At 33.5% G+C, this 15,768-nt stretch overlaps 1 protein-coding gene across 3 annotated transcripts in view; it reads left to right on the forward strand.

Annotated features, from left to right (window-relative positions):
- LOC124360389 (protein sickie) overlaps positions 1-15,768 on the forward strand; it is a 195,822-nt gene that overhangs the window by 105,892 nt on the left and 74,162 nt on the right. For all 3 annotated transcript variants that reach the window (XM_046813988.1, XM_046813989.1, XM_046813990.1), the window contains exon 13: positions 2,926-3,022. In XM_046813988.1, the coding sequence (XP_046669944.1) occupies positions 2,926-3,022 (97 nt within the window). The remainder of the gene's footprint in view (positions 1-2,925; positions 3,023-15,768) is intronic.

Raw genomic sequence — 15,768 nt, forward strand, 5'->3', positions numbered from 1 at the left:
GTGGCACTCGGAGGGTTAAGGCAAATCTGTTCATGTGCACAAGGATTTCTTTGTAGAAGTGGCGTTGATGGTTTATGTGGCAATTAATATTTTAGTAGGTTCTATTCCTATCTTTATGATGAAAACGGTATGTTAAAATCAGCCACCTCAAACAATTTTAATCAAATGGCAACAGTAAATTCAAATACAACAATTATAAAATCGAGCACCAGACGGATCTATTTTAAGCCACCTTATGTTATTAGTTTATCTTCCAGCCTTGCTATCAATTATCAAGCAACCAAATACAATGTTTACGAGTGCTGATGGAAATCTGAAAATTAAATACTTGAAAGTGTGATAAATAGTTTAGACATTTTATTTTGTATCACCATTAATAATGTTGCTCATATGTTCTAATCCCATAAAAACAAATTATACTCACTTTTTATCATCAATGAGTACAATACAGAAATTATTAGTTTGAAGTTTATTTTTGACGATGGAAGAATTGTGTAGGACCTAGGATTTTAACCTAGTTTTTAATTATGTGTTAGGTTAGTTATTTACCTGAAGAAGAGATCAGATTGCATATCTCGAAACGTAGTGTTACTGATTTTGTGTATTAGTGAACGATGACAAATGTCCAAAAAAATCCTGTTTCCTTCAGAAATTAATAGTGTTTTATGGATGAGCACGCATTAGAGCAGACAACATTTTTATGACGTAATGATGAATATTTAAATTGTGATAGTCATGTCAAAGTCATCTTAAGTAAAATTTGCTCTGGCCTTTATGCTCTAAGAAATATGGACAAGAAATACAAAATTGGTTGCAATAATGTTATACACATTAATTTATTATATTTTTATAGAATCACACATTTCTTATGGCTTATGTTTGTATGGCTGTACATCAGATATAAATTTGTAACAGCATACAAATTCAACAAAGCATCTTTAACAATCAAAAGATTTTATCAAAAGTACTAGAGGCCATATTTTTGAATCATAGATGCTAAATAACAAGAATATACAACACGTACAGTATAACGCCAATTATCTGAACTCCAATCATTTGAACCACCAGTTATCTGGTACACTGAATGCAGACAATTCATTTTTATATTAGATATTAGCAATGTTAGATAAACTCCATCCTCAGGGTCTGGAGTCATCTACAACTAAATTAGTGAAATGGTTCTAGATCGGGATATAATGCAATCTTCAAAGCTTTCATCACTATCACTGTCATTTGAATTATACTCACAATCACTGTACAACACTATCAACTTCAGAATCACACAAGTTTTCACACTCCATCATTAAACATAATATAAACAAACAGTCAGAGAACACAATTTACAAGATGAACTATCAGCTGATCAGCAGCGAAACAGACACAAAATATTTTAAAAATCAGGTTATCCACAGTATGAAAACAAAATTATTTATTTGTTTGTGGTATCTAACATTTAGTAAGTGGAAATACGGTGAACTACGTGAACAGTGTAGTGTCAAATGCCGACCACGTAACCAGCGCGTGACTCGGCAATTGGTCCCGGCCGAGCACCACGTAACCAGCGTGTGTGTCTACCTCAATGGGTTAAACTGCTCTTTCTTTATCACAAAACTTTCAAAACATATCTTTTAAATTTCATAAAGTTTAATTTTTGAAATTGAGCTTAGATATTACAAATTTTGTGCTAAATGGGTTCAAAAATCCTTACAAAGACCACAAAAATCTAAGGCTTTCTGCATCGCTGAATTTTCTTGAAGACTATGATACATCTTAATGAACTTCTCAATCATATCGTAACTATTGATGAAACATGTTAAGAACGTTAATTGTGAGACGAAAAGGAAGTCTATGGAATGGGAACATTGTATCCTCTCAATAAACCAAGAAAATGTTTCCAAACTCTGTCAGCCAGAAATATCATTGTGTCTGTTTCTGGGACAATAAGGGTGTGATTCTGGTTCATTTCCTTAAAAAAAGGTTAACAGTTGCTGCAGAAAGGTATTGTGAAATACTGCAGAAATTACAGTGGGTGCTACAATACAAAACAAGTGGCATGGAACACAGCACAGAAATATAGTTTTTTTTTTAAATTATAATGCAAGTTTACACACTACCAATCGTACCTGACAGCTCTTTTATAATTTTGAATTGGAAATATTTGACCATCCTCCATACAAAACCCAGATCTAGCAACAAGTGACTACCACCTCTTTCCAGTAATGAAGACCTGGCTTGTAACACAGCGCTTCGATAGTGACACAAACTTCACATCGGCATTAATTAGTGGTTACGATCTCAGGGGGCGAATCTTTTCAAAGTTGGAATTGTAAAACTTGTGTCATGCTATTTATAAGTGCCTCAACTTGAATAGTGATTACGTTAAATAATAGCCTAAATGTAATTTTCAAATGTTTATTTATAATAAAATATTTTTATTATTTTGTTCATTTTAGATTTTAAAATTTTTTACTTTTTGGTTAGCCCCTGTAATAGGTTTAAGCAGACTTGATAAATAAAAAATTAAAGAAAATGCACAAGACATTTTAGAACCATGTGCAGAGTTCTTAAACCATTCCTCAGATAAAAAGTACAAGGTGTGTGTACTCAATAACTTGATTCTGAAAGCATGTGACAGAGTTAAACTATTTTTTATAATAATATAAATCTGTCTCTTATATTTTAGGTATAAATATACTTGGAAAGAAACTAGGAATCCAATCAGAAGTCATTAGAAAATTCACTGCATTAGTGCTTATTTTTTCACTGCATTGTCTGATTTAAGCGTGTTACTACAGGTTACAAACCTGATGGTGATATCCTGAATAGAACTTAACATCAGCAATCAAGTTAATAAGTGTTTATCAGGGACTCAGTACACCTAGAAAAACTCAATGTCAGTTTGTTATTTTCAAATGCTTGTTCCAGGCTACATGTCTGATGGTGATATCCTGAATAGAACATCAGCAATTGAAGTCAATGATGGATATATATCAGAAGGTGGTGCCCATAGAGCTCAAGAACGGTGAGTTTATCATGTTTTAAATTATATTATTCCTTCTATTATTATAAATAAAATATTGTTTTGTTTAAATTGGTGAAATGATTCATTTCAGTATCAAGTAAGATGTTCATTCAATATCTATTTATAGGTCCATAATACCAATTGTGTCCTAATAAAGTCCTGAGACTTGATGTTCGAGGATAATATTTTAAAAATTCAATGTCATAACTACAAGAGAACAAATTTAAAAAATTTGATTGTAATTTGACAAATTATTTTAAATTTATTGGATTTCATTGTATCTTTACTAAAAATAAAGAAACTGTAGTAAGTCTACAAAATATATCCAATTTGGAAACTTTCTAGTAATTCAGTACTATGAACTTGAAAACTAACTTTATACAACAAATTCAGAATAAAGCTTTATTGAATAGAGAAGAGTAATGGTCAAATCTTAAATTTTGGGTGCTAATAGCTTTTATTAGGCCAGAAGTTTAATTTGACGAACTAACCAATTTCTACCACCATTCTTAAACCTAATAACACAAGAATTAATCCAAGAATATCACCTTATAGATTGCAGAGGTTCAAATAAATGTCTAAATTTAACACTTCTTTGTAACTAACATACAAAATTGTGCTAATATATATATATATATATATATATATATATATATATATATATATATCGCCCACCATTTCTTAATGGGAATATTAGCATATATTCACATAGTTATTATTTTAACATTATTTTGTGAATGGAAATACAAATAACACATTTTATTAAACATTTTTTGCCATACTAGAGTAGCCGTTTGTGTGTGGAACACTTGCCGTCCCATACTGTAATACTTTGTTCTTTATTTATTTACTCAGAAGCTAAATATGTGTTCACTTTTTTGGTTAAATTTTCATCTTTCGGTTGATATTAGTTAAATATTTTATAAATTATACATACAAACTTCTGATTTTTTGGTTTATATAAACATTTCTTGTTGCAATGCTTTTTGGTTTGGTGTATAAATAAATTCCATCAGTAATTACTTTGCTGCTTTAATTGATATGTACTTAATATATTCCCTTTATAAAGGAAGTTTGAAAATGTATTTTATCTTATCTTAATTATGATATTTTAAATCAAATTGATCCAAGGCTATAGAAATATTTAACTGGACAAACTGTATGATTGACTGGGTCAATCAACCACAAAAAAAAACCACTAAAAAATGGTATCTTTTTTTGGTAATATTTAGTTGCCTACAAGAAAACTTAAATTAAAAATAATCAACATAGTAATAAGTTTGCTAGACACGTTCTAGCCAGAGCAGCTGGGTCTGTATAGTACTGCTACTTACGGGGGTATTAGTCAAATACCACCAACACCTAGGCGTTAATGAAAAACACATATGTTACAAAACTTCAGGAGTATAGGCCTACTAGAATAAAAGAAAATTATAGTTCATTGTTTTATAAAGGGTGAGGCATGAAAGGATCCAACCCATACGTAATCTTTCAAAAAAGCAATATGTCGTTACCTGTGCATAAAAAAAAACATTTATTTACAGAATAATATTCACATGATCTTACCATACTTTAGAAAATTAATGTTTGAAAACAACATCCTGACAGGTGACAATACCGTTTTCGAGCGATTGCACTTTACAAGCCGTTCTTTAGAAGTTGGCTTAAACCTACTCTTTCTAACATTGCCCTGCCAATTTGTTCGACTTCCACACGAATTGCTTCCTTTATTCTTGAAGTGTACGTGAAGTCCATATGCTGGTAAACCCAGACGTGACTTGATGAAAGTCAAGAGCACACAAGAAGTAGTCGCACATGGTAAATCAAAGTCAGTATTTCCTGGGGAACCAGGAGGCCAATCAATGTCACCAAACCGAGAATGATGCGACCACGAGGAGTAAACAGCTTCCGAATTGCTTCCATTTTGTTTCTTGCTGTGTGAGCTGTCCCCCGTCCTGCTGAAACCATACTTGCCGGATAGGAATACGTTTTCTTCTTAGTTCAAGTAGGAAGAATTCAGTGAACATCTGTCTATAACGTTAACCGAGGTTACAGTTACAGTGGTCCCGTTGTCGTCTTCAAAAAAGTATGGACCAAGTGCAACACAGTGTTTGCATTTCAAATAACTAAATGCACAGAATTTCACCAAACTGTCACCTATGGGACTGTGTAATGGTGTCTCATGGATTAATTTTGGATTTTCATCTGACCAGATAACGAAAAATCTGCTGATTAACGGTACCATTCAAATGAATAATGTGCTTCATCTAAAAGTTTAAATATAACAAATGATGTAGGCTTTTCATTTTGGTCAAGTACTTGATGGCTTTCATTTCTCGAGCAAAATTAATTAAAGCCGCTTTACATAATCGCCAGGATTCAATTGTTGAACCATGGCAATAAATATAAATTAGGGATGAAATCCTAGATCGTTATGTAACAAATACGCCTTAAAAACTGACCGATTACTGATGTTCAGTCTAACAGAAGAATGTCTCCTAGCAGATCGACCAGGACTACGGAGTATGGCTTTGCCGACACTCCCTTAGGCTCCACATTTTCTGGAGTCAGCACTGTACAGTGCGATGAGCCCCTGGCGGTCGTTTATTCATCACTGTTCCTACTGGAACGAAATGACTTGAACCCAACGTAAAATGGTGTTACGAGTGGGTACACTGTTATTTTCTCAGACAAGATTGAAATGACGACGAAACTCGCGCTGAAACTGCAACAATACTCATTATTACGAACAAAACTGAAAATTGTAAGTAAAAACACACGCAGATTGCGAGAGGTGCCTAACTCCGACACACTCTCCGACTCCATGATGACGACTCAACAATGACTAGCTAACACAAATGGTGATGTTCCCGACACACATGGCAACTGTGTTCAGTACAAGGCCCCCACTCCCACTACCCAGCAAACACAGAATACTATCTGTAAAATCCCGACACAAATACATCCATCCTTTCTGCCTCACCCTTTACAGAGTTTGGACATGTATGTTATTACACCTTGTCGTAGGTGGTGAGTAAATGTATATACATATAGTTAAGGACTTGACAGCTGAAGTTCAAAATATATATTGGAAAAGAATGCCTAACCCCATCACAAAAACAGAATACTCAGAACTTTAAACCATATCTAAAATAATATAATTTAATCCATAGTACCATAAACCCAATAAAACACCATCAAAGAGGGGAAAGAAGAACAAAAAGTGCAACACAGTGTTTCATTTCAAATTACTAAATGCACAGAATTTCAAAAACCACATCCTATGACTACACAAGGACTGAGGGATATTTGTTTGTTTATTTCAACAGTTTCTCGTTACACAGACTAGATACAATATTTGAGGTAAATAAACGTAATATAGTAGTTAACGACAATACAAAAGTTTAAATATAACAAAACGTGTAGGCTTAATTTAGTTAAAACTACCTGATGGAAAAAAAAGATTAAAATGAGTGTAATAAATTAATTAAAGAACAGCAAAAGTATTCTAAGAACGAAAAATAATAACAAAAATGGGAAAAAATAAATATAAATCGGGTAATAACAACAACAAAATAGACAAAAACAGGTAAAAAGTCAGTATTGAATATGTTTCTCACTCTAACAGAAGAGAGAATAATTTGCAACTAAACGAAGGAAAGAGAAAAAAGAAAGTTAAGGCTTCAGGTGGCGTCTGAGACACTCCTGTGTAGGCTCCCATCTACGTGCCGAAAATGTGAGCACTGCTCGTTGGCGTCATTGAGAAGACAAGGAATACATCCGTAAGTAGTGGGCTGGCAATGTATTGCAAAGAGTCTCATGGATCGAGGACAATAAAATAAGTGTCAAAGCCAATAATTATTTACCTATTACAGACAAATAAGAAAAAATCTCAGGCATCAATTATCTGCAGACTGTACAGCAAATGCTGAAACAAATCAAAGCCTTGTGGCAAGTTATAAACATTGAGAAACAAAGCAAGACTTCAGAACCAACTCAAGTTGGGAGACAGATAATCACAAACCAGATCAAATTTCCAATTATTTTAACCACATTTTTACCACCATAGCAGAAAATACTCCCAACTCACAACCAAGAACCCAAAGTAAACTATATTTCTTTTACCTGCTTCAAACCATATAGTAATTCAGCTATCTTTCACTAATAAACAAGACATTAAAGCCATAATAATTGAAACCAAAAACCTCAACCGGGCTCGATGAGATTTCAGCAAAAATGCTAAACTTCTGTAGCAAAGCCCAAATTCCACTTCGTCATTATAACAAATTTATCCCTCACCCGAGGACATTTCCCGTCAGACTTAAAACTCAGCAAATTATGCCTCAAACTGAAGGATGAAAACCATATACTAACAAGTACTTTTAGGCCTATATATAATTCTAACATTCTCCAAGGTAATTGAGGACCATTGTGAATTTCACAATCAGTATATCTACATGGCTATATCAAACGAAGATCAAAACATTGGCCATGATCAAACTCACTAATTTCATCATCAATGTCTAGTAGAATGCAAATATGGTTCCTGGTATTTTAATGAATTTCAGCAAAGTTGTTGAAATGCAATACACGCAAAAGGACATAACTCCAAAAACAAAAGAACAAAGCCTCTTCCGATCAACAGAGGAGTACTACTGGGAGTACTGGAACCAGTCCTTTTCATGCTGCTGACAAATGCCATACCACAATATTTAGGCACTCACTGCTTCCTATTGATTTATTCTGACAATACAACACCAAAGAAAACTAAGATTTTTCAGGACATTTGCCATTGTTCATTGATGCAATACAATCAGTAACACTATGTTTCGTGATCTGCAATCTGAACAATGGCAAATGTCCAGAAATATCCTGTTTCCTTCACTATCCTTATAATGTCAAAAACAAACTTCAAACAATGGATACAACACTTTTAGTGTCTGAATCATCCTCTAAAACCCTAGCCATAAACTCTTGCATCGCATTACACATAGCTATGTCATAGCTTACATATACTGTTATGAAAATAATTTAGTATTAAACCCTAGAAAAACCAAGGAACTTGTTTTTGGAAAAAAGAAAAAATAAAGCTCCAACACCCAGATGTACAACTAGAAAGTCGTACCAAGTTTCTTTCGATAACAATAGACAACAATCTACAATGGAATTATCACATTGATACTCTCTAGGAAACTGAATTCATGCTTGTATGTTTTAAAAAGAATCAAGCATATCAGTAATGAAGACACAACAAAATTAGCCTACAATACACTATTTGAGTCAAACCTAAGGTATGGCCTCATACTTTAGGGGAGGGGGGACTACGGTTGGAGACCTCAACCAAATGCTGCTGCTTTAAAAAATAACCATCAGAATAATGTCAATCCTAAACCCTAGAGAGAGCTGCAGAGATTTTTCCAAGCCTGACAATTCTAACAATAGTTGGCTTATAAAGTAAAGAAGTAATCATGTATGCTGACAAGGAACTCCTACAATGAGGGTACAATATACAATGTAGAGAAACAAAAACTAAAAATGTATCTCTTCAAACAAATATTTTATGATATTTTCCCTTAACTATTACATTTTGAGTGAAATTGGCTGAGGCTCTTTGATATGACAGTAAACCAGAGACTGCAATGCTAAAATGGTTATTGCCAAATTATAAGAAATTATTCACAATTTCTTCAATTCTTTGTTAAAAAACTTTTAGCAAACCCAACTTCCAAATGTGTATTAAATTAAAAATGTAATTAAAATTTCGTAAAAATTGTAGATAGATAATCAAATTATTGTGGTTTTAAAAAATATATATATATATATATATTCTACAGTTGGTTCTCCAATATCTGTGTTGGTGAATTGCGTTTAATGTAATATGTAATGCACTGATGTCAACTGCTCAGAGTTGAACGAAAGACAATCACTATAACTCGTTTTGTTGTATCATAAATATAATTTATGTATATAACAACAGTTATTGAATATAATGGTCTTGTAAACAATAGTTAGCTTTCACTTTGTATTTCTTATCTCTATTCATGCATCTCTTACGACTTTACGTGGAACAAAAATGATTGGAGTTAAATCAATAAAATTGTTAAAACAATTTTTGCCATTCTTAACATATAAAAAATTGTATATCGATAACCACAGCAACAATATTGTAGCCTTCAAAGTAGATATATTTACCTTCCAGTTAATACTGCTTGCCTATGTTTGTGCATCGCACGTGTTCTCTGTGTCTATGCATGGACTTTAGCTCTCCTCAGCGTTAAACAAAACGTATGATTGCCAGTTTTTATCTAACAATATAATAATTTGAGTCGTTGTGTATATTGGGTATAGCTATATAATATATTCAAGGCCTGTTCAGAAATTAAGTTACTTTAGTATATAATAAAATTACACAAAACTGTTACAAGTTCTTTATTATACAGGGTGAGGCAGACCACCCGTACAGTACGTATAGCGGCCAAACCAAACAAGGTAGATTATTCGTAACAACTTAAACCCCCCTATTTCCACCCCAAAGAATTTGGAGAAATTATATTTTGAAATCTTTAAAACTCCCCAAAAGGGTAGTTTTTGGGGGGTTGGGGTGGGTTTTGGAAAATTTTCAAATGTAAAGGTATGTTGAGTTATACCTCATTTTAAAGGTATTTCTTCACTGATTATTTTGATGCAAAAATTTAGAATCTATCTTGCCGCTTATGTACAGGGTACACCAAAACGTTAAAAAATCAGGGGTTTGTGGGTAAATTTATTGCAACTACCTGCACAAATGTTGAGAGACGATATTATTAAAAAATCTATTTTTGTACTACAGTTTTGAAACCATTGGAGATAGAGACAAACCTTAAATGTAGAAAATGTTTATTTTTTAAAGACCTTTCTAATTATGTACAACAAAACCTAGGTTGCTATTTGATTTTTTTTAGATTGGGGCTGTTAAGTATTTCAAAATTCTATGTATTTTTAAAATGTGTAAATTTTGAGGTAGGGTGGCTTTTGATGATATATTTTAATAAGCCGTCTCATCATTAGTTTTGAATAAAAATATCGTCTCTCTACATTTGTGCAGGTAGTTGCAATAAATTTACCCACAAACCCCTGATTTTTTAACGTTTTGGTATACCCTGTACATAAGCGGCAAGATAGGTTCAAACTTTTTGCATCAAAATAATCAGTGAAGGAATACCTTTAAAATGAGATATAACTCAACATACCTTTACGTTTGAAAATTTTCCAAAACCACCCCCACCCCCTAAAAACTACCCTTTTGGGGAGTTTTAAAGATTTCAAAATAATTTCTCCAAATTCTTTGGGGTGGAAATAGGGGGGTTTAAGTTGTTACGAATAATCTACCTCGTTTGGTTTGGCCGCTATACGTACTGTACGGGTGGTCTGCCTCACCCTGTATATGTTTGAAAGAAAAACATGTTGACTGCAGCAGACGCACTAATGCGAAGTAGCCTCTTGACACAAGACAAGAACACTCAGTATAGAGCCACAGTGAAGGTTAAACTATTTTTTAACATAGGTAACATTTATGTTTAAATACTTTTATAGGCTTTTTAATACCTATGAATAAAATTTTACAACAAAACCCATTGAAGTGATTATTGCGGCCGAGTAAACCATTGATTGGTTTTTTTGCTAAACATTGACTATGTGGTTTAAATTTGTCATATTTATGTAACAATAAGAAATTTTAGAGCTGATCCAGTTCTCTTTGTTTTGAGTTCAGTGAAGAGTTTTGGTATCCATCGAGTACAAAATTTACAATATCCAAGTATTTTGATGTAATTTCATTATTCTGCACTGTTAAAATTTAAAGATTTTTGAAACTTTTTGAGGGGTTAAACATTTTTTTACATTCATGTTCAGACTTTTACTGGTGGTTACATGGCAAAACTCACAGCATGCCAATTTTCAAGTTTTTAGCACTTCTAGAAATATGTTATAATTTGTACATTTACCTCAGTCAGTTACACACGCAGGCTGTATAGTATATTAGATTACTCAAATATTTATAAATACGAGACAAAAAAGTCAAATAAAAGTTTAAGAAAAGTTTGTCATGTTAAAATGTTGTGTTCTATCTGTAATTTATTAACATATAACTATTTATTAATTTTTAACTAAACAATAAATGAACAAAAATAAATATATACAATTTTTTTACGATAAATTTTAATTACATTTTTTAATAAAGCTTTTTATCTCACATTGCTCTTTAATGGGAAAGCAATGGTAGAGAGTTGAAATATAACAGTCCTTTATTCTCAGGACCCAATTGTGAACTGGGAAATTTCAAAATCTGTAGTAAATCCTCTTCATTTATTTTTATTTGTATGTAAAATCATGATAAAATTATATCAATGAGGTAACATCATAAAACGATTTATAAAATAACATACACACTGAATGCAAATTTCTTCAATTCACATACAAATATGAAGCACATGGCTCCTAATTAGATAAAAATCCAAAATATTTCAGCACAGCCTGACAGTAATATCTTAAACATTTCCAGATTATAACACCCAAATTAATAATACAGCTGTCATTATGAAAGAAACATAGCTAATTAAAAACAAAACTGTTTTGGTATAGTGTCCGAGCAAGATATGACCAAATGTGAATTGTTGTAATATAAATGAAGTACCATGGGTGTGACAGTTCTGCTGCAATCTAGTATTGTGCGATTGGATATAGTGCGGTGCGTGGTGATTGGTAGTATTACTAACATTGCAAAATATGTCCAGAGTGTGGCGGTTAAAGAGTTAAATAGACAGTGACCAGTCAACAGATTAGAAAATAATCTAATGTCCTGTTTTCTAAGTCCAATAGTTCGCTGTAGATCGATAAGGGATCTATCACAGCTTTTGCCTGTGTCAGATCTGGGGGTGTCTTTTCTAGTTAAGAGAAGCTTCTACAGCAACCCATTTCTGTGATGGCATTTTAAGTTTACATTTAGCCAAGCTAAATAAGGTTTCTATGAGATGTGACAGATGAAGACAGACATGATAAATAATTTACAGTACACATACATGGTAGGTCTACTCCACCTACACAATCACGGATCCGAACTGGGCAGTTAGCAGCACAAGAGGTTAAAGGTTTGGTCACTCCTCTTCCCCTACTTCCTGGTTCATTTTTATCAACTAGAATCACATCAGCTGTTAATAAAGTACTATTGTAACTGAGCATTGTATTAAACATTTAGTAGGAACTGAACTAAAGTTTTTCTTTTGGTGTTAAAAAACTTGGGTCTTTATTTCACCAAAGACCATTTCTTTTGTTCTCTTAGAACAAGAAGCTTAGATATTGCACATAGTCCTAAAATGACCATTGCACTGCTTCTGGAGTGACAGGATATTGTGGGGTATGGTTTGGGGGTAGGGGCTGCTTCCTGCCAAGATCCATGAGAAAGAATTTAGGGTATTAATCTCAGTCATGTCTCCTTGGAAGAAGGGGAAGCTACTTTCCGAATCAACCTCTCCAGTCAAAGCAGGCAGGGGGTGGCACACCCTTGTGTCTAGCCTAGCAAGAACCTTTGACACTTAGGAAGCTCTTCCAACTCCATCAGTTGTCTTCGAACTTGGCAAGCTTTTCAAAAACTCTGCCAAGACAAATGATTTTACACTTCATTATAAATCAAATGAGAATGACAATCCTGCTCTGACTAAAACCTTTATGCCCCCACAGAGTGAGGTAGCAGTAAGATTAAAATCCTTACAAGGATTCAATTTACAATATGACACTATTTTCAGTGCCCTTGAAGATCTCAGCACTAAAGATTCTTTTGCATGTGGCTTGCTATCAATTTTTTAACTAGCATACTGTTTCACTTGAAACTCGCAGTCTTGATTTTCAGAATAAATGACAAGCTTTGCTAAGAATCTGCAGATAAGTTTTGTCAGCATATCTTATTACTTGGCCAAAGTTAATTGTGTGATATCTCATTTAACAGATGAAAAGTTTCACAAACTTAGAAGCAAAGTGAATAAATTAACAGAAGATTTGGATTTACTTCCTGGAACCCTTCCCCATGTATGAGTACCTGCTAAGCAGTTAGAACAAAAAATGTTGCCATCCCCACCTTTAACATTCCCCGGGCTAGAACCATATCAGAGAAAATATTACTCTGTTATTATCGTGTCAGACATTAATTATCGATATCAACCTGCATACATGTGATGTAACATGTGATATTGTGTGATCTTAAGCCAACTATCTCTATAACCAGAGCTAGCAAAAGACAAGAATGTTGGAAGTTCTGTGGCCTGACTGCAGTCATAAACCCATAAAAGTATGCAAGTTACTTTTGGTCGTACCAGCATCGCCAGCAACAGCTGAAAGATGTTTTTCTTGTCTTTGTTGCTTTAAGACATGGTTGCAGACAACAACGACTAAGAGGAGATTGAATTATCTTGTCCCATACATAAAGACATTCCCAAAAGTATATATGATCAGTCAATTGCAACAGAGTTTGTCACTAGTGTTGAAACTCGTAACTAGTTTTTGGTACCTACAAAGAATTAATATTGTTTTGTGTCTTACATGCCTTCCTCTACAAGGCAACATGTTTTTGTTATCGATTTTGGTTTTTTTCATAGTCAGCTGTAAGTTGCTGTATTATTTAATATGTTTGGATTTGAAAAAATAAACTTCTTAAAATTCCAAATCTTGTACAAATTTTGTGGGTGATATTCACCCTTATTTCAAACTATTAAAACAAGGCGTTATTACCACTAAAAGGTGTTTTAACCCATCAGACTTTAAAAATTTTGGGAGGAACCGGATCCGCCGCTATGTTTCTCGCCCTCCAAGAAAACCTTTGTTACGCCGCCCCCTTACCAGAGTTTATGGATCAGACAGTGCACTGCTGTGTTCAGGAAGAGGCCTTTAGTATATTCCATGTCCACTATAGTAGAGTGTGATGTTTTTTAAGAGGACATGGTGCAAAATATCCACTATGTCCAGTGTGATATTTTGCTGTGTGTGAGAGTTGTGCTGAAAACGCTGATCTTTTTAACTGTCTGAACGAATAGAAATCTATACTGGAGGAAAAATCTAGAGTTTTAAGCAACAGCAAAACTATTGTGATAGCACGAGGTTAAATTCTAATCAGCATTGACCCTAAAGTAAAATAAAATTAAAATTGTAAACAGTCGTTTTTAGTCTCTGTACAAAATAAAAACATGGTCCATCAGCTGAAAGCAAAATGCTCATTATAACTACCTATAAACGAAATATAAAATATATAGCCCAAAATAAATAACTAAATAAAACAAAAAGAAGCAACTTGCTATATGCCTGTTCCCTATTTTAGACATATTATAAGAGGGGATAGCCACGTTTGGAAGGAAACTGACCGGCTCTGCGATCCTAGTTGGCGCCGGACTGCTTGCTGTCTTGAACCCGAGCCAAATATCACCTCAGCCGGAATCCGCTGTGCGGTGCTGATAGCTGGTACCAATTATCTGGCGGAGGCAATCAGCGCAGTGTCTAGTCGTCACTTGGAGACTTACATCGCGGTCAGACCGAAAATCACCGAGATCGTTTTAGCCACTCTCCTACATCGTCACGACCGCGCCTACATTGACGGGCTGGTTAATCGAAATAATATCAGTCATACACTTCAGTGTGAAGGCCGGATGCATTTTTACCAAATAATATGTCATATTTAAGCACTAATCTTATCATTATTTTATAATATTTAAATATCACAATTGTATAGTGGTAATTGATTTATGTAATAAATTGTTTCTACATCCAGTAATAGTATCAACAGAATAAAAAGATCAATAGAATATAACAACATGACGGATCTATTTAATTTATAGAGAGTTGTAATTCAAACATAGAAATATTTCGTTATATGTGTGTTTCAATAATCGTCCTAAAACAATCGTCGTTATGTATAAAAATGTTATACAAATTTGTCACAAACTATATGGATTTTGTAACACAATATACGAATATTTTACTCAAATGAAGAAGCGTTGCAATTCGACTTAAGAAACTAACTGACCTGACAGATGTCTGTCCAAATTTCAAAAATGTGTGATTGGCTTATGCTTTTATGGAAATTTGTTCGAACAATTTAGAAAATGATAAAAATACGTATTTCTAGATGATCGTGGTATGTATTTATTAACGATTTGGACTTTGATATAAAATTTGAGTAGTAAATTCAGAATAACGACGATTGAAAATTAAATTTTTATTTGATGTACATTCCATCGGCAATAGAACGCGGAAATGCTCGAAATGTGTACTATGCCTGGAATGCAATCAGTAATAGACTTGGAACCTCGGTTTTTGATTCAAAATGTAAGTCACAATTAATTGAATTAAATCAGAATTTAGATTGAAATAGTTAAAAAAGAAATACTTTATTTTGAGTTGTTTCCTGTAACTTACTCTTTCCTTCATCGCGATATTTATGGTACACGATTTTAGTTTGTTTTACTGTTTAGTGAATAACAAACGCCACTGAATAGTTCGCCGACACGGGAACAGGCGACATACGCCGACCACGCTAGAAACGTGCATTTCTGTTATTAATGTCGCAAACATGTAATGGATGTTTATAGTCATTGTATATGCTAGCTGGCAGGAAAATTTAATATCAAGTCAAATATATGAATGGAAACGGATTTATTGTAATGAATTGGTATTAGAACGTGTTTTCCTGCTTACTTTTCTCTAAGAAATGTCCCTTAGTTGGCATT

The sequence above is a fragment of the Homalodisca vitripennis genome, chromosome 4, assembly GCF_021130785.1.
Source record: "Homalodisca vitripennis isolate AUS2020 chromosome 4, UT_GWSS_2.1, whole genome shotgun sequence".
Classification (NCBI taxonomy): domain Eukaryota; kingdom Metazoa; phylum Arthropoda; class Insecta; order Hemiptera; family Cicadellidae; genus Homalodisca; species Homalodisca vitripennis.